Here is a 19,834-nt window from a genome sequence, read left to right as displayed (position 1 = left end):
GGGGCTGATCAGCCTGGAGAAGAGAAGGTTCCAGGGAGACCTTAGAATGCCTTCCAGTACCTGAAGGGTCTATAAGAGGGCATGTAGTGATAGAAGGGGAGATGTCTTAAACAAAAAGAAGGTAGTCTTAGATTAGATATCAGGAATAAAGTCTTTACTGTAAGTTTGATGGGGAACTGCCACAGGTTGCCCAGATGTGGATCACCCATCCCTGGTAGTGTTGAAAACAGGTTGGATGGGGCTCTGAGAAATCTGCTCTAGTGGAAAGGGTCCCTGCCCATGGCAGGAGGGTTGGAACCAGATTTTTAAGGTGACTTCCAACCCAAACAATTTTATTACAGGATTCAATTTTTCTTATCTATTGCTGGAAGATTAAGAGGCAGACAGATGTTTTGCATATCTGTGGTTACAGGCGTGTGTTATTGTCCACAATCAACAGTTTCAGCTTTCTTGGTTTTTGGCACTGTGTTTTTGAGATATGTTATCTTTGATAACAATAGGGCACTGTGGAGGAAATATCTGTTCAGAAAGTAAAAGAAGAGAGGGGAGTACAGTCAGCTTCCTAGCAGCTACATGTAGTAACTTGTACTGTTAGTCTGTCTATGACTTTAGAAAAGCATCTTTCAGTTTCTCTGTATGTTAATTCAAATCTCTTCTTCCATTGTCTCTAAAGCAGCAACAGCAATGCTGACTTTCTGCAGGTTATAACATTTCTAGGACATAGAATGTTCACTTTTCAGATTTTGGTGTGTGCATCTTTATAAAATGATTTAAAAGAGGGTGGGGGGTGTGTTTTGTTTTGTTTTTGTTTACCTGTGACTAAACTGGATACAATTAGTGGCAGGACCAACATCTGCAGCATTCTCATGAGTAGTTCTCCTGGAAACGAAAAGTACTTCACTTCTCGGTAGCTCATCTTGTATGATCGAAGAGAAAATCCCAGGATTACACCTGAAGGGAAGAAAGATCATAACTCAGTCTTTTAAAGAAGTAAACATCTAAACATGGACATCTGTAAAGTACTTACTGGACATATCTCATTGTAACCTGCAGTTTTTCCTACACTGATTTACATTCTCCAGTATTGTCTAAGAGTAGCCCTCCTGGAAATGTTATTTTCACGGTTTAGGAATGGTGTTCCCAATTCAGTGTTCCCAGGGAAACACTGCAAACCACATCCTGCTTACTCAGTCCCCTGCTCCCCTACTCTCGCCCCCTGTGGTGGGATAGAGAGGAGAACTGGAGGCACTAAATGTAGACATCATGCATTGAGACAAAAACAATTTACTGAAGACAGCAATGAAATAGGAAAAAGAACAGTAATAATTTTAATAACAAAGTGTGCAAGAGGTGAATGATTCACTCACAAGTGCTCACCATGCAGAAATCCCCAACACACTCCAAGAACCAGAAGGGACTCCTTCCCCTGACCCCAAAAAATGACATCAGGTGGTATAGAATAATATCTGGGTCCTGGCCAGGCTGCCTCCTGGCTACTGCAAAAATTAACCCTCTACTGGCCAGAATCAAGACAGTTATTCAGAAGGATTTTTGTACTGCTATATTTTAAAATCTAGATGATTGTCAAAGTCATCTTGAGTGCTAATGAAAAGGAAACAATCATTGCTACTGTAGCCAAGTGTCTTGAATTCTGGGATTTTGAGTGTAATCATATATGCAATGCACGTACATACTAGCTACCAGTCTTCAGAAATTTTGCCCATGCCTATTTACTCTTTGGGGCCTGATCCTGCAGATGTGCTTCAGATTGAAGGAGATAACCAGGACAGAAGTATTCAAGAATCCCCTTGTTGTTTAGTCTTTTCACAGTCAAAAAGAAGCAGGAGGTAAGCATCTTTACACATGCCTACCTTCAGGAGTACTGACACTAGCAAAGAAGCAGATAATCAGGGCTGAAAGGCCTTACTGGGTGATTAAGTGGTGGGTTTCAATGCCTGAGGGACAGGAGCAAGGGAATGACTGGATCCATTTATCTTGCTGGGAAGAGATAAATGATGCTTGAGATACATTTACAAATGGAAGCCATAGATAGGCTCAAGTGTGGCAACCCAAACTTCCCAGCTACAACTTTGAGGATTTTGTCCTTTATTTGCTACCAACTGCTTTGTTTGCATATTTATTTAGTTATTTGGTTAGCTGACATAACCAGCTGCAATTTGCAATTGTTAAAAGGCTTGGTGCCTATCTGATGTAGGACTTCTATACCCAGCTAAATAACAGATGGCTTTATCTGGAACACATTAACCATACAGATGGTGAAACTCTGCTATCTCTCCTTTCCATTCCATGTTCTTCACCACTGTCTAGTACCAGCATTTGGGTTAACTGAGTGTAGAAAGCTGATCAGGGGATTGATCTTACTGCAAACCACAGTGAAACCCACTGTAAAAGAATTTATTTTACTGGGTTGATTTTCAACCAGGTAAATTCCCTGATGAAATTATTTTGTATGGCTACACAGGCATTTGTGCCTTCAGTGATAAACAGATTGATAGATGCCTTAAAGAAGGATGGGATTGCTCTTTTTGAAAGATAGACAGATTCAGGTTTCATAAAATATTTTATGAAACTGGTCCTCAGTGATGTTAGCTAGCAGAGCAATCCAGCTCCTTTCTAGATCATATTAGAACTTGAGTACATACTTAAAATATAACATTGAACAATTTTGACAACTGCTAGTCCTGATTCTTAGTCACTTTATAGTTTTGCTTTTATTTAAAGACAGATCTTTGATTGGTACTCCCATACAGCAGATAATATCTTCATGTCAAATTTTGCTAGCTAAAATATGCTGTCATGCTTCCTACACCAAATTGTTGACATATGCTGGTGAAAGGAAACATCCGTAACTCTCAGTTTAGTGACCTCTCTTTGATCATGATTTAGGGACTTCAGCAGGTTGGTTAAGCTAGAAGAATCCAGAAATGTCTTGTGTAGAGCAGAAAATATAATGGTGTTCTAGAAAATAGTGTTACAGGATGGAGAGAAAAGTAATTAGGGTGCAAATGGCACCGAGCATGGAGTTTGTGTTATGGAAGAGAGGTGGCAGGACTAGAAGGCATTTGGTTTAATCTCATTCATGTTTTGTAGTCTCAGGTAGCTAAAATGCATTTTGCATAAATTGTTCTTTTTTTGGGTAAAATTACATCATAAAATGCACAGAAGAAGGGCCTCTAAATTATTCCTGTTTATAAGACCTGCCTAAGTTTCCCTTCTTTTCAACGAAGTTTTAAATTCTGATGGTGCTTTACTCATTATTTTCTTTTAACATGAGAAGCACATTTCTCAGATATAAAGAATCCATCTGGACCTTTTGTTTCTGCACTTAATGAGCACTACATTTTGACAACTGGGTAACAAGCAAATAGAGCTAGACCTGTTTCTTACTTAGGCCACAGTTCTGCAATTAGTTCCACATGAATTAATCCCTGCACTAGTACAAAGCCTCACTGAGGTTGGTAAGGGTTTCTGAGGCTGCTATAAGAACTAGTCCTTATGCTATGCTATAAGGGCTTGATTATCTGTGCCACTACCATCCAGGCTGTACAAAGTGACAAATATGGCTGTTTGAATGAATATTATTGGTAGTGAGTGTGAGTTTCTGAAGTTCCATGTAAACCTGTTGAGCCAAAAATTATTGGTGTTTATTTTTTTTTGTCCTAACATGCTCTGTGCATAATTACAGGGTTTCCCAGCACGGCAGTTTACAGAAAGAATTTCTGCAATGTGAAAAAAAATGTGCCCTGGTAGTGTATTATGTTGAAATGGGTCAACACACAAGAGCTACTTATTCTTCAGCCCTAGTCTTAGCATTGCTATTGATCTGTATGCCCAAGACATGAGAACCTTTCTCTGATGCTATTTGTCTGATGAAATATAGATACAGAAGTAGTTGTTTCACAGATATTTCTGAAAATAGGTTATGTTCACACAGAACAAGCAGAAATTTAGACAAATTATTTCCTCATTGTAGTGTTTGATAATGAATGCAGGCAAGTATGATTTTACCAGTTCTTCTTGATTTTAGAAAAAATTAAGATTTATCTTTATTTCCTCTTCTGAGTCTGAATAACTAGGTAGTGGGTATAATATCCCATCTGACAAAATTTAATTACCTAAATTCTTGAAGTAGAAAACTCAAATTTGGCAAGGTAGCTTTGTCTTCTCTGATTTAGCTGCTTAGAACCAACATTCAAAGGCTTGAAATAGTGAGATAGCTGTATACAATGATGGTGTAAAAATAGGCACAAAGCATCAAAATAGAGTCCTGAACCAAGATCTGGAAGGAGGTACTAAAACTTTGGAAGGTGTGCAGTATTCCAACAACCACCCACCACTTCATATGTGGCAGGAGTTTTAGTGCTTAGTACACTTCACGACCAAGACTGGGAAGATTACATATTGGAACTGGCCTTTCTCAGTAAAAGTTTCAAGTTTCAGGTTAATTCTGAAAATTGTAATGAGACAAAGCCTTGTGTGAAACAAACTACCACAACCTGTTGTGCAGGTTTCTGTGTACCCTTTGTAACAGAAAAGATCAACTAATCAACACTATCAGAGCCTGACTTCTCAAATGGTTAACAGTGTACCATTTCTGCACTGAAGGAAGGAGGAGATTTATCAACAGAATTTGGGCTTTTTATGCACAAAAATCAGTAGTCCCTGTTTAAGTTAACATGCTGAATTCTACACATGTTTAGTGTATAACAGAACCATATTGTTAAATAATTTGTACAGTTCATAATGAGAAAGCAAATCAGCTTAGAGTTATAAAAGGATTTTTGAGGTGTTCTTGTCAGTGATACAGTTAAATTTATGGAAAAATTTATTTGTATATAATCCTGATGATAATGAGAACAATCTAACAAGGTAAACCATTTTATTGCATTGATTTTATACCAATGTAGATGTTCAAAATTATATTCAATATGTATGAATACAGTGAAGAGAGGACTTAAAACTTGCATGGAGTAGAAGATGAAAATAATTCTGGCAGTTAGAATAATAGAATGGAAATTGTTATGGTAAAGGGTAGTTATGATTTGGAATTCTTTATTCAAAAAATAGGAATATATTGATGAATGGCCTACAGTCTTCACTTCTAGATGTTGAGTACCAGAAAGGAAACAATAAAGTCTTCATGTCAGATGTTAAAAACTATTGATATACTTGTATGGCTAAAAAACCACAAAACCTTGGATATAAAATGCCTTAAATAGATTAATATCAAAGTGTGATGAAGTAAGTAATAAAATCAGGGTCTAAAGTAGCAAGACAAAAATACTTTTGTAATACAATTTTTTTTCAGAACAGGTATGTTCTGGAGATGGCTGGTTTTGAAAAAATAAAAAAAAAATCACACTATTTCCTTAAGTGAATTTGAAAATGTGAAATTGAAAATCTTCACTGGAGAAAATGAAGTTCTTAATTGTGTTACGAAAATGCCTTGGTCTCACAGTAGTGGACAGCTGTTTCACATAACTCCTTGCATATATTAAACGGGTGGCACACCTACACGTAAGTTAAAAACAACACATCTATTTTAAAAATCCCAGCCATAACTCTTAGAAGATGGGAGATGGGGCTTTACCCACATCTAAACATTCATTCAAGAATTTTAGGGAAGCTCAAGTCTATCCTGGCCCACTTAGAAGAAATACATATATAAATCTAATAAAAAAGATTTCGTTTTTCATTACTTCAAATAACTCATTATTTTAAGCCTAAGTTATTGAAATGAATTCTTATGAGCTTCTGGTCTCTATCTAATTTCAGAATCACACAGGAATTAAAGATCATACAATTATTTCAAACTTATATTTATTTACAACGCCCATGCTGTCTGCTGCATTTTCAAGCAAGAGGTACAGAATTCTGAAAGTTGTACTTCTCAGCTGATCAAACATCACTTAAACATATTTCAAGGGGAAATTACTATGTGTTATATCAAGAGTGCAAGAGCTGCTTTGTCTTTATCAGTGCTTGCCAGTTCAATCTGAACACACCACTGAGAGTTATATACACTTCTGCTTTTTACTGTAAATCTCAGAACACTGTTAAATAAGGTCAGTATCAGTATCCTTTCCTTTAATATATGAGGTACAGAATTATTTTTATTTTCCAGCAAGAAATAGAAAATTTCAAAAATAACTGTGAAAAAATTCCTTACGCTGAGTAGAATGTTATTCTAAACTAACAGCTGTTTATAGTTCAGATCCAGAAAACCTTGTAACCAGCAAGCAAATAACATTTTGTTCTATAACAGAAATTGGGCAAGAGCCATGAAGGGAATCAGGCTTCTACCAGTTTAATGGGACATTGTATATTTTTGTTAGCTGCACAGCCATTTCATTCCTACGTTCCTGCAGAGCTCTGGAATGACGGCTTTTGTTCTTTGGGTCATTTGTTATTGCTTAATTTACCACTTTGTTCTGACACCTTTTCTTCTAACAGCCAGTTTCAGATAAGTCCACAACTGTATTTACTTGAGACAAACAGGTAAAATACTTCTCTAGTGATAAGAAACACTTAAAGTTGCCGGCAAATTCTGTTTCTTAATTTCTTTCCTTGCTTGCCACAAGAATCACACAATTTGCTCAGCATGACTTTGATTTTCATTATTTTTGTTCTATAATTTTATATTAAATCTTCACCCCCTGGTACACCTGTATAAATTTAATTTGTATTAAATCTACATCCCCCTTCCTTGCTTTCTGGTTTTCCTTATGTAGGTAGGAAGGCATGTTCCCTTTGCAACCATTTTATTTTACATAAATGCCAGATTATAACTGCATGATGGCAATATAGTAGAGAGCTTAAGGACCTGTGCTCCAAGTTACCCTATTAGAATCAATATTCAAGTGGAATATGTGTCGATTTGGACACAAAAAGCTATGTCCCCTTTGCGTCCTTACTGTGAGAGGAGTCATGGGAGAAATAATGGGGGAGAGCTAGATATCCTAGACTGGAATCCAGAAAAGATATGGGATCTGCAGAAAGGGATCCAGAGAAAAGCAAGAGTATTGCAAAGCAAGAGTCACTTCAATGTCAGAGAGTTGTCCACTGCATCTTAAGAGAAGTCAGTGTGTTACCCTTGCTCAGGGGCCACCAGAGCTGTGCTGGGGAGACATCCTACAGTCACAGTGCCTCAGGAGCACCTGCCCCTGCACCTGACCCTGAAGGTTTGCCTTATCCTGTAAGAGAGATTGTTTTCCCCAAAAAACCCACACCAGTGTTCAGTTACAATTTGCAAAGATGCAGAGGTGTTTTATAGTGAACATGTATGGCAGGCATTTAGAGCTAGATTTAACAGAGGCACAAGGGCACTTTATTCCCAGCTCAGAGTTAGTCAAACCTTCTGCCTGATCTTCTGCCCAGCTCTGGAGGAGCCTGAACTCCTGAAACACCTTTGTAGCTATAGCTGAGCACTTGCATGTTGCCTTTACTTCCAGTCACAGGATCTCCTCCTTGGATTTTGTGGACAGAAAATGTGCAGGTGGACAGGGGAGTCTGGAGCTGTAAGAACTGATGTAACTAACGAAGGGCAAAAGCACCACTGGGCCAGATGATGCTTGAACGGGACACCAAATCTGAGGATATAATAGCTTCTGAGTGCTGTTAAAAAGACTTTTTAGAAACCACTGAAATTTGTCCTTTGCCATTTCTCTGCTCTAGTGTTAGACTCATACACTTTTTCCCTTTTGTCTCTAGTTGTTTGGCTCATTTGCCTGTCTTCCCCAATTAGAAGGTAATTTTGTTCCTTTGAGAACATGCCCAAAAAATTGTTCTCTTTTTATCCAACTTCAACTTCTCTGTTTGTCATTAAATGTTTTTTAATCTTTTTTTGCTTGCTTTCATTGAACTGTTTCTGTATTTATCTCTTGTTTGTAATCCTTGCTTTCTCTCCTTTTTCTTTGTTGGTTTGTGGGGTTTTTTTTTGTTGTTTGTGTGTGTTTTTTGTGTTTTTTTAAAACTTTATTTTTAAGACAAGCCATTGCCGGCCATTAGTAGAGGATTTGGAATGAAGAAGAGTTTCCACTGCTGGCACTGAAGCAGTCTGTTCTGAATGGAATAAGGACATTACTCCTGATTTCATTCTCAGACAAGAGACTTCATTGAAAGACAAACTATGCCTAGTTTATGTACTTTTATTAGTCTCTGAGCTATATTAAAAATATTATAGATGTAAAAAAACCCAAATAATTCTATGAATATACAAGAATAATATCTTACTATGCATATACAAAAGCTCAGACATTCACAATATATATCAAACTATATCATATACAGTATTATTTAGAATTATGGTACTACTCAGTGCTTTTTAAAGTTACTGTAATAACTGTTCCTTTCATACCTGACTTTACTTTGCTGCTTCACATTCATAACTAAAGTGAATATATTTACTGACATAAAATATAGATCTAAACAGATAAGAAAGCTTCTATCTCAAAGTTTATAGGGTACATTTCCTGCTTTACAGTTCTTTCTTTCCTCTTTTTGCTTGGCTGGAAGCTGACATATTCCTTACCAGAACTGAATTTTACTTCAGTGTTGTTTCAGCTGTCCAACCATATTATTTTGTCTTTTGTACAGTATAGTTGCATTAAGGAATCACAGACAGTGAGACTGAGATCACTCAGGTACAAGAATTTAGTGCAAACATCCACAGAAAACAGAGGTTTACTCTGAGGAACTTTTGGTGTAGTTTGAGAGAGATCTTGAATTTGGATGTGGAGAGATGCCTTTGTTTTCTTATTCCAGCTTAGACACACATTACAAAGAGTTCATTTTAGGCTGGACTGTCTGGATATGCAGTTTAGCAGCATTATCAGCAGGACATTGAAATTTTGCATTCATATCTCTATGGAACTAGGCCAAGTTTTAATTCCTAAAAAACCACCTGCTAATTTAGCTTAGTGCTAATAGTCTCAATCTGTAAATTACTTGTTTGACACTGAGGTTTAAGTATTTTGTTGAATCGAGATATGCCCATGCCAGAGCTATTTGGATCTTGGAACATATCACATGGTAGACTTTGTTGAAAGATTTTTTTTTTGTCCAGCATTTTGTTGACATGTGCAAACAACCTGGGTAGCCTGAGAGGGAGAATTTCCTCTTGTAGAATACAAGATTTTTGCCAAATCAGGAGTAAACTTTACCATAACACTTTTTTTTTTTTTAAATGTTTGATTTATTCAGTGAATTCTTTCTGTAAGGCTCATGGCTGAAATTCATGGAATCACGTTACCATTTTCTTAAAAAGATAGCTAGGATGCTTTCATTCCCTAGATGTTTGATTATGAGCCACTTCATCCCTAAAATCCTCAGTATGACTGCAAAACTATTAAAAAATAGAACCTTCCATCTATTTTTTTTTACTTGCCAGCAGCCTCTTCCAACACATGAATTTCCAGAAGTGTTTCATTTTAGTTGATTAAAAAGTATCATGCTTTACTTCTTATGAGTTAACTCATTTGAAAGATGCATTGTAGCATTGTAGCATTAATGATCATTTTAGATATAGCCCCTGTGTAGTAATGACACCTCTCTTCTCACTGTTAGGTAATATTCAGAATGGTAGAATTTTCCTATCTTAAAGGTCACAAAAATGGCACAGGGAAACTTGCACCTGGAATAATACTTAATCACACAGTAAGTACCTGAGTCCAAACAGCGACCTTTTAAGTCCCTCCAGATAAAAACAAAGCTTAGTTCTGTACATCTATAAAGTTAATGGGCACTGCTCCATTTGCTTTGGAAGACTCCTCAGTTCTCACCCTTCTGCTCGTGTTTTTCTCAGAACTGCCATGACCTAAACATCTATTTGCCTAATTCCAGGCTAAGTCCCGAGGGACTAGCAACTGAACACAACTGTCACACAGAATGCTCAGAATCATCTGGACTTGTGATACCCTGTGTCCCTGTTCTTGCTCAAAGGATCACTTCACAGCCTGGGGCTTCCTGTTATAGGTTTTTAGCCTATAGCATTTTAGTCATTAGGTTAAACACAATGCTGCCTTTTGCTCTCTTGGCATATGTATTTGTCCTTAGAAGTCCTGCATTTACCTCTGCCTTGTAACACAGCTTTGAAAGGAATGGTGGAATTGCCTCCCCCTGCAACTTGCCTTTTGAGAGGAAAAGAATAACCTAAAATAATTTTGAGAGGAAAAGAATAACCCCACTCCTCAAGCACTGCTGACACCATTCCCAAGGTGAGGACTCTTGGGCTTCTAGATCTCCACTGAGTGAAATGTCTGGCATGGTCCTGACTCAGAAAGGAGTGGGAGTAGGAATGCAAACCTCTTTGTTTGTTTGTTTGTTTGACTGCCTGTGCTCCTCCTGGCAAGTTTCAGGCAGTTACATGGTTAGGTCATGTGTGGTTACCCTGTTGAGTCTCCTTGCACTCTAGCTCATGCACTAAAAAGACACAGCCCTGAGATTTAGATTCCATGGGCAGCTTCCTTTGCCTGCATTTAAGGCATTGAAGAACTTGATTGCACATTCATGTCTGTTTAATATGTGGATTCCCAAATCAGTTTATTTTTTTTTAAATAAAGACATTAGCATATGTTATATGTTACATATGTTGTAGACTTCTTTGTCAACTATCTTTGGCTATTACTCCCGAGAATTCCCTGATTATTGGTCCCGTAATACAAAGGCAATTCTGCTCTTTTTCTTTCATTTAGCCCTTGTGCATGGTAAAACCAAAGCATTTACTAGAGCCAGTTTGAGTTGCCAGATTATGTTGCTATGTAAATAATGCTTAAAACTTAAGCCACATCTTTTATAGACTTTGCTTTGAATAAATCAATTTTCAGTTATACCAAGTTACAGTCAAAGGTGAAAAACAAACACACACTGTAACTCTCAAGCTCGTTTCTATTTATGGTCTTCTATTCATAACAATAAAAATTATATATATATACATGCTAAATTTCAAGCAAGGTATTTCTTTTTTTTTAATGTAGAGAATTGAAGAAGAATTCAAAAGATTAATCTAATTCATGCTAAAAGAAAGGACATGGGAGAATAAGCTGGAAATATGAGTAGCAGTAGCATTTTGTTACTGTCCTGATTCTCCCGTTACCCTTGGGGCTTTCTTTTCCAGCATTTAATTATTTTCCTTTTCACTGTTGATCAGCTCATCAAACCTATTATTTTACTCTTTTATTTTAAAAAAGTCTCATGAAACCTAGAAGGAAAATAAGTTTCTCTTGTATGGATTTTAAAAGGTTACAAACCCTGTGGTATCATTGTGTTGATTTGAAGTGCAAACACTGGCTATACAACTTCAAGTCTGATGGGTTGACATAATAAATGCAATAATCCAGCTTTTACTAAAAGTCCTCTGAAAAAATTTCCATTTGTTCTTCTAGTATTCACCATATTTTCTTCCCTACTCCCTACCATATATATTTTTTGAATCCATGAATAATTTAAGACATCTTGGTGAGAAGCCTACTTGTTCTCTAACACACATTGTAGACACCATAGAACATTCTGTGAACAACAGAGATGGGGAAATCGATATGGGAGGCAGAAATTTCTTAGCTCCTCATTAAGTACTTTTTTATCATCGCTTGCATTGCCTTTTTGCTCCAAAGCTCCAGTTAAACCAACTTTTAGTACACTAGGAAAAAAAATATATTACAGTATGTGCTAAATCCCATTGAATCATAGAGCAACTGAGGCTGGAAAAGACCTCTAAGATCACCAAGTTCAACTCTTACCCCAACACTGCCAAGTCCACCACTAACCCAAGGCCTGAATGCCACAACTATGCAACTTTGAAGTATCTCCAGGGATGCTGGCTCCCCGGCTTCCCAGGCCAGACACTTTTGGTGTTCAACAACCCTTTCAATCAAGGAATTTTTCCTAATATCCAAACTGAACATCCTCTGACACATCTTCAGACCTTTACCTCCTGTCCTGTCCCTTGTTATCTCTGCAAAGAAGCCAATCCCCACCTGGCTACAGCCTCCTTTCAGGGAATTGTACATAGTGAAAAGGTCCCCCCTGAGACTCCTTTTCTGCAGGCTAAAACCTCCCATCTCCTTTAGCTGCTCCTCACAGAGCTTGTACTCCAGACCCTTCCTCAGCTCCATTTCTGTCTATGGACTCGCTGTAGCACCTCAGTGTCTGCCTTGTTGTAAGTTTACTTATCATAAGATTGCTGGGTTGGAACCAAAAATTAAACAAAATACAAAATCTTGAGAAAATGCACAGCAAACGGAAGGAATTGTGAGGATTGTCAGAGGATATATACAATTAATGTGACTACATGGATAATTTTATGAAGCTGGTGGTTGCAAAACACCTGGTTTTTCTTTAACAAGGCATGAAAACTGAAAAAAATTAGTATGTCTCATCTAGAGGTCTATGCTACAGTACAGTAGAAATTATCCCAATGCCTACATTTATATCTTACTGTTTTTAGCAGCCTTTGCAACATCTAGAATATGTAGCCCCTTTATTTATTTCTCCTTAGTATTTCATTTATTTGTATGTTTTTTCGAATGCAATTAAAGATAAGCATAAAGAAAAACATTTTTTCTATGATACCGCATAATCTCCTGAAACTTTTGGATGCCTGGCTATTTCAAGAAATTTTGTCAGAAGTTTAAGGTAAATGAATGAAATTTTCAGGAATTCATGGACAGCTGAATATACCATCTTCAGCCACACCTTCATTGTGGCCAACTCAAAAGCATTTCATCTGCAGTGACATCTTGTTCTAGCCTTACAAGTGCTAGTAAGGATCTAACAATGTTAAATATTTACTCAACATACAGATCAGTGGCATCTTGCTTATGATTTTGTGACGCCTTGCAGTCATCACAGCAATTATACTACTCCCTGTCTGCTGAAATGTAGATAGGGTTGGCAAGGTCTAATATTAGTTTATTTCTTGTTGGTATGTCTTGTCAGTCCCCTTTCAGGATCAACACAAAATTTTTCTTGATAATATTTGTGATAACCACCGTTTCAATTGTAACATATCCTCTGATAGCTTGATGGCCATACTCTAATGGCATTCAGAGAATTTTCTTGCAAAATCTCTGAGAAGTCACATCCTAAACGTCCCACACAGTAACTGCCATGTGTTTTGCCTAGGATAACTTTGAATTTTGATTTGTAGGAAGCTGTATTATATAAATACATTTATTTTTAACTTCTAGAGAGAATTATGAGAATCTCAACAGTTTTTTTTTTTAATCTGTATGAAGAGTGAGGTGAATGTATGTTTCTCTGGACAATTTTATAACCATTCAGATTTTTGAGCACCACTGTGCAAGTCCACTGATTTGAAAATTTAGAATGTTAGGATAGAAAAAAGTTGATACTTGGCAGATTTTGCATCCTTACTTGCATTTATGCACAGCTGCTCTCTCTAGAATGTTTAATTGTTATTCACAAGGTAACCAAGTTTATTGTTGCTATTCTGTGCTATGTATGGCAATTCAACAATTATTGCTGTTTCATTTCAGTAACACCAGAATGAATGGTAAGAAATGTGGATTGTGATAATATATCAACATTATTTTATTTTGCAAGTAACTGTTAAACTAGAGTACTGTTCATATTTCACAGTCTGACTTTTACTGATGGCTTCTAAACAGCAGTTAAAGTTCTTTGTATTTCTATACTTTTTCTTCCTTTTGAAAAGAATAATCTCTTTTGCAGTTTTAAGTGTCACTCTGAGCTTTTCTGTCTGTTTATGGGGTTTTTTTCCTTCCCAAATTGTAACTGTTTTATAACGAAAAGAAAAAATTAAGCTTTTAATTGGCAAAATTTTCAGAATATTACTTAAGAAGGTTTTGTCACTCAGTGAGAAATCAATTGTGTTAAGCAGGTTCTTTAGGAGAGCCATGAGAGTCAGCCTATGAATTCAGCACAAAAAAAATTAATTTCTCTTAAACTGTATCCAACTGATTTTACTGCATATATATATATATACACACATATATATATATACATATAAAATCTTCTCTTTATGTTTTAATACATTTTTTCACCTTAAACTCAGGTCCCACAGCTATTTCTCCTTCAGTGATGGATCTTTGCTCTCATGCAAATTCTAACAAGGCTGCCTTAGGAATCGTCTCAGTGTTCAATGTCAATATGTAAGTGGGGTCAACTACACTTATCTGGGTATGTCAGTATATCTTTACGTGGATATAGAGATCTGCCAATAGCAGAAAAGGTTTTGCTTTAACACACAAGGCTGACATTTCTGTGGGCATTATCCTGAGTTTAGTCTAGCTGCATATCACAGATTTGTACCTCGTAGGTCTTTAAACTGTTGTTCAAACAGGAAGTCTTCCCAAGATAGGAGAATCTGCTCCTTTGCACAACTTTGCACAGTTCAGATATTGTAAGGGCTTTGTGGGTTTTTTCCTCCTGTGCCACGAAGGATCCTTTCAAGGCTTTATTTATCTCTCTAGTTTTTTTCTTCAGGGGCGAGGGGCAATGCCTTCATCTCACCTGTCTTCTTCCTGTACTTTTAACTCTGTTCTTTTGGCAAACACACTGGAAAGTTTTGGAGCCTCCTGCATAGTTAATGCTGTGGCACAACAGAGTTTGTATGGGTTTCTGTATTTCACACCTGTTGTGAGATTGCTGGCAATTACAGAAGCCTGGCTTCAATGGCACAGCCAGGCCTGCATTCCTTCTTTCCTTTGGGGAAACAGGGAGTCAGAAAACAGGAGTGGATCCATCCCCCTCCCCATCGAATGTCCCAGCAGACAACTGCAAGATATACCTCTGGCAAGAAGATTTTAGATAGAGAATTAGAGCTTAGTAACCATGCAGAAACTGCTTTTCATAGTACTTGCTTCACCACCTGCCTCTATTTCACTGAGCCCCTCAATTAAGACAACATATCAGACAGCTTCTGAGGATCTCTGCTTAGCAGCACTCTGTGTCTCAGTCTTTTCCTTCAGTACAAGTTCAAAACCCACAGGAGATTCTTTGGCATTTAAAGCCCTGTCAGAGTCTTGGATCCTGTGCCATTTTTTGGAAAACGGGATGAGAGAATGAAGGCAGGCTGATAAAGGAAGTGTATCTGAAAGGAATGAGTTTTTGGGGACAGGATGATGATTCTGAGTAGCGTGGGAGAGCCTGAGATTTTGCCAGTAAATTGGCTAGCACTTCAAAGTTTGTGAGACTTCCTGCAGATTTTCCATGAGCCACCATGATCCCTGCACTACCTTAAAGTGCTCCTGGTCATCATGATATTCCTAGTTTACCAGTGGTCAGCCTCACAAATCTGTCCAATGTGATTTTTCTCATCTATTGCATCTTGACCAGATTGACTACAGAAAACTAATGCATAATATCTTTATTTGAACAAGAAAAATGAGAAAAATGTCATCAGAATTCACTTACTGACTATGATTTTCTCCAGGTTTCTTGAAGGGCTTGAGAAAAGTTTAAATTTCACTAAAAATATTAACAATGATTATGACAATGTGTTAGATAGACTCTACCTGTGCAGAAGGTGTAGTCTGAAGGACATTTCTTGCATTTTTTAGTAAATAGAGAATAATTCCAAGTATTTTTCAACATGAATTATAGCTGCTTGCATCCTCATCACTATGTTTTTAATGAATAATTGGCTTAGTGTGGTCTGAGCTAGTGAATTTAGATTAGAGTTCAGTTTAGAATCAGATTAACAACCGAATAGCTATATAAATGTCTATATTTCTCCTTGACCTGTGAATACCAGAAGAACCTCACCCAATTTTCAAAATATCTGTATACAACAGAGAGAATTGCAAGTCGTAGTTACCCACCCTTCATAACAAAGAGCAAGATTCTCAGTTCAGCACAAGTCCAAGTCCCCACTATAATCGACAGTGCTGGAACAAAGATAAGATGCTGTGCACTTAACCTCTACCAAAATCAATCCTGCTCAGCAAATAGGAAATGCTCTATTAAAAAGGCTTTTTCATGACTATCCCTCAATAAAAGTGATGCAAGAAAAAAGTCTCTGAAGAAATGTTGCTCTCTCTGAATAGAATTTTTCCTGAGTATGGTTTCTATGAAAACTTCTGGACTGACAGCTCTAGGAACTGTCATCTGTCTGTTAGATTACAGAGCATTAACCATTATTTCTTGTAAACAATTCAACCCTGGCCTGAGTATAGTTTGGTTTCCACCTAGACTCACATCCAAGTGTCTCCAATGGGAGTTCCAGTGGTGCTAATTGGTGGGCTAATCCTGCAACACTGACTGCTGTCTGCTGGGAGAGGGATCAAGCCCACCATCTAATTTCCCACAGATCGCCAGACAACCGAGTGATGATAACAACTTAATCCTTGCCAAACTAGACAGATGGAGTTCAACTACTGAGGGTCTTCCAAACCCTTTAGCCATCTGTTCCCTACTTCTGAGTATTTTCTACAGCAAGAAACTCTCAAAAGCCCAAATATTACCTTTTTTTAATCAGTTAACCATGAAATTACTGTTCTAATCATATGTAAGCACTGCAAATTTACACCACACATAACAAATATAAGTAAAATTTTGAGCATTTTTGATAAAAACAAGAAGACTTTTTCTTCCATATCTTATACTAGATATATCTACAGGTTTATGAGCAGAATTGGAGCAGCCAGCTCATCCTAGGCTGCACATATTCATCACTTCTCCAACTTATGTTCCAGTGCCTATTGATCCTCTGCTGTAATGGTAGTGGAGTAGTGGGCAGAGTATCAGTAGTTACCTAAAATTAATTGGAACCAGCAATAACAGCAAAACCACTTGTCCAGTCTACATTTCATTTCCACACTGACAAATTTGTGGGAGCCCTATTGGATGTAGACAACAGAGAAAAAATTGCAAAAAATTATTTTTTTTCACATGCTGTATAGAAAAGTAACAGTCAAAGAATTGTGTTCTGCATGGTTGGACAGTGTTTCAAATCTTGCTTGACTTGCTCTGCTTTTTCTGACCATTGTAAATAAAACACCTAGTATTTTTACTGCTGATGTTAATGGGGCTTTTACACTGATACAATTTTTAGTTAGGAATTAAAAACACTATCAAATACTGTTTATAAACATCAGAAACTACTACTAAGAAATTACTTCTTCAGCAAAAATACTTTATTTTACCAAGAGACGATCAAACCTGAAATTAATTTGAAATAACAGTGTTGATGGGGTAACAAGCAACAAAAATGGTAAAGCCCTAAAACTTCAATTACTGGAAGAGTTGTAGAAACACAGCAAGCAGACCTATACAGAGCAGCACTATGAGGAACATCAGGGCCTACATAGGCAAAGGATATAGACCATAATCTTTAGGTGCTTACATATGGTTTTTCATCAACATCATCATGATCAGATTCACAATTTTATATTTTAAACTAATGAGAAAAGTGAAAGCCATACTGTAAAGCTATTAAGTTCTTGCTCACCCTGTAAAGAGTGGTTATTTCATTAAATATGGTGCCACTTTGAAAATCTCTAGTTAAAAAAAATTCATAAGTGATTATATAATCATTGAAAGGAAAATTAGTTTTAAAAATTGTATGTTTTTCTCACCAGATTTTCTTCCTAATGTTAATTCAAAGTATGTAGCAATATTTTGAATTTACCTTTTGCTGCATTCCAAATCTACAGCCTGTTTGATGTACTGGATTCCTCTCAGTATACTCTTAAAAGGCATTAAATCAGGTGCTATCTTTCAGTCCTTTGAATAAGTAACATTGCTATTGTTGCCCAAATTGCATCTGAAAGATGCATGTGTGAGATTGTGACTGGCTGAGGGAGAATTAACTTAGGCTTGTGTTTATCAAGTGAAAACTGAAAAGATTGAGTCTGTATTTATTATATGCCTTTGCTTAGGAATGTCTCTTAATTTCATTCATTGAGAGTTTCTGCTCATTGTTGTAAAGGGTTAATTTTTTGATAGTTTAGGTAAATAAAAGTTACTTCCTGAGCATTTTTCTGCAACTGGCTTTGGTAGGAAAAGATACAATTAAAAACATTCAATTAATTTATTGTATCTGATTCTTTAAGAGAAGAATTCATAAAACAGCTGTTCTGGTTGGTGTTTCTCACCAAAATTCTCCTTAGGAATTACTAGAATTATTTAATGGCTCTTCCTTAAACTTCATGCAGCTGTCAAAGCCAAAACTCTCCAAACCAGAACATTCTTATCAGTGCAGAAAAATTTGGAACTCATTTGTAATGCAAATCACCCAGTCACATCGTCATTGTCAAATGCACTGGAGAACAGAGGATTCCTATTGAACAAATTACTCACCAAGAATCACAGCAACAACGGTGAAGAGCACAAAGGCATTCCTCATTAAATAACTTTTAACATCGTCCTTTGTTATGCTCTGCACTTTTTTTTTTGCCAAAAGTGTACGTTTCCGGACTCCTTGTTGAATTCGTTCCATCCTACTTCCAGGTTTTGGATCTTCTCCGTTACCTTTAGTCATTTATCTTGCTGAAAATAATTTCTTTTATAATTAACTTCTGTCAGTATCCCGTCAGAAAAGTGGAGGAGTCTTTGGGAGGTACTGGAGAAACCTGCAAGACAAGAAATATCAAACACTGCAGTAAGATTTTAGGGGAATGATTAGCTATATATTTACACAGAAGAAAATATGTTTCATGTTTCAGTAAAACTTGTATTGTTCCTAATAGCTAAGTAGTTTCTGATGCAAAACCTCCATGACTTTCAAAGGAGGATTACATGTACTGATCAGGTAGGTGTCCCATGTCTGCAGAGATTAACCTGAACTGCTGCCATGCTGTGTAACCCAGGAGTAACTTTTTTTTTAATATTTGTTTTGATACATAAAGGTGAAACCAGTACAAATAAATCATGGCAACTTAAGGTATTATAATGTTTAAAAGTATCTGTCAGGCTTGATTTTGTACTTTTTATTAGGCCATTATTAATTGGAAAAAAAATCTAGCTCACTTTCACATCAACCATTGAAGATAAATATTTTGATCAAACCAGTACATTTAAGTAGTTCTACATTTCAGATGTTTTTAAATTATTGAAAGCATTGACTCAATTCCTTTTTTTCACATGGAAAAATGGAGCAGCAATAGTTTATTTATTCCTCAACCAGTATTTAGATGATATGTCTTTGACAGCTGTATGTTGATAACGTTCATCTTTTAGCTGCATAACTCTGAGCACATCTGTAAAGCATCAGAAGTAATACCCCACTTGTTGCTAGAGCCTGTAATACCAGCTCACATTGCAGAGTAACACCTAGCTTGTCCTGATACCAATGTCGAGCGTGTATCACAGAACACAGACTGTACTAAGCTGGAAGGGACACATCAGGATCATGGAGTCTGAATCCTGGACCTGTGCAGGACAACCCAAGACCCACACCACTTCTGACTTTAAGAAATCACGCTCTGAATCATCCCTAAAATGTTTCAATATTAAAAGATTTTCATTAAGGTATTAATTTTTATTTTAGATCATGGGGGTTTGTTTTGATGGCTGCTGGGTATGAGTTTGTTTAATAATGAAGCCTCCTCAAAGGTATTGTCCAGACTGAGAATCCCATTTTCTGAAGTCTTAGTTAATATACACTGGCATGCCTTTTTAAAATAAGTTAGTAATGAATAAATGGATAAACTTAGGTCCCCCCTGCTGAAATCTGTCTCTGTTTATAGACAGTTCAACTTTAACATCTCATTTTTAATAAATTTAATGCCAAAACACCTTATATATATATATATATATATTTTTTTTTTTTTTTTTAAGGAAGCACTTAAAATATAAATACACAGGGGTTTCAGCCAGCACATTTTAAATAAAA

The 19,834-nt window shown here is 36.7% G+C and overlaps 1 protein-coding gene across 1 annotated transcript in view; it reads right to left on the bottom strand.

Moving 5' to 3' along the window:
- SLC1A3 (solute carrier family 1 member 3) overlaps positions 1 to 19,834 on the bottom strand; it is a 65,225-nt gene that overhangs the window by 44,758 nt on the left and 633 nt on the right. The window contains exons 2-3 of the mRNA XM_015615199.1: positions 18,301 to 18,572; positions 814 to 951 (exon numbers count right to left, since the gene is read on the bottom strand). Coding sequence (XP_015470685.1) covers positions 814 to 951; positions 18,301 to 18,481 — 319 coding nt within the window. The 5' untranslated portion in view covers positions 18,482 to 18,572. The remainder of the gene's footprint in view (positions 1 to 813; positions 952 to 18,300; positions 18,573 to 19,834) is intronic.

This window comes from Parus major, chromosome Z, assembly GCF_001522545.3.
Source record: "Parus major isolate Abel chromosome Z, Parus_major1.1, whole genome shotgun sequence".
In the NCBI taxonomy this organism is placed as follows: domain Eukaryota; kingdom Metazoa; phylum Chordata; class Aves; order Passeriformes; family Paridae; genus Parus; species Parus major.
Note: the sequence above shows the minus strand (reverse complement) of the source record. Positions and strands in the feature narration are given on the sequence as shown.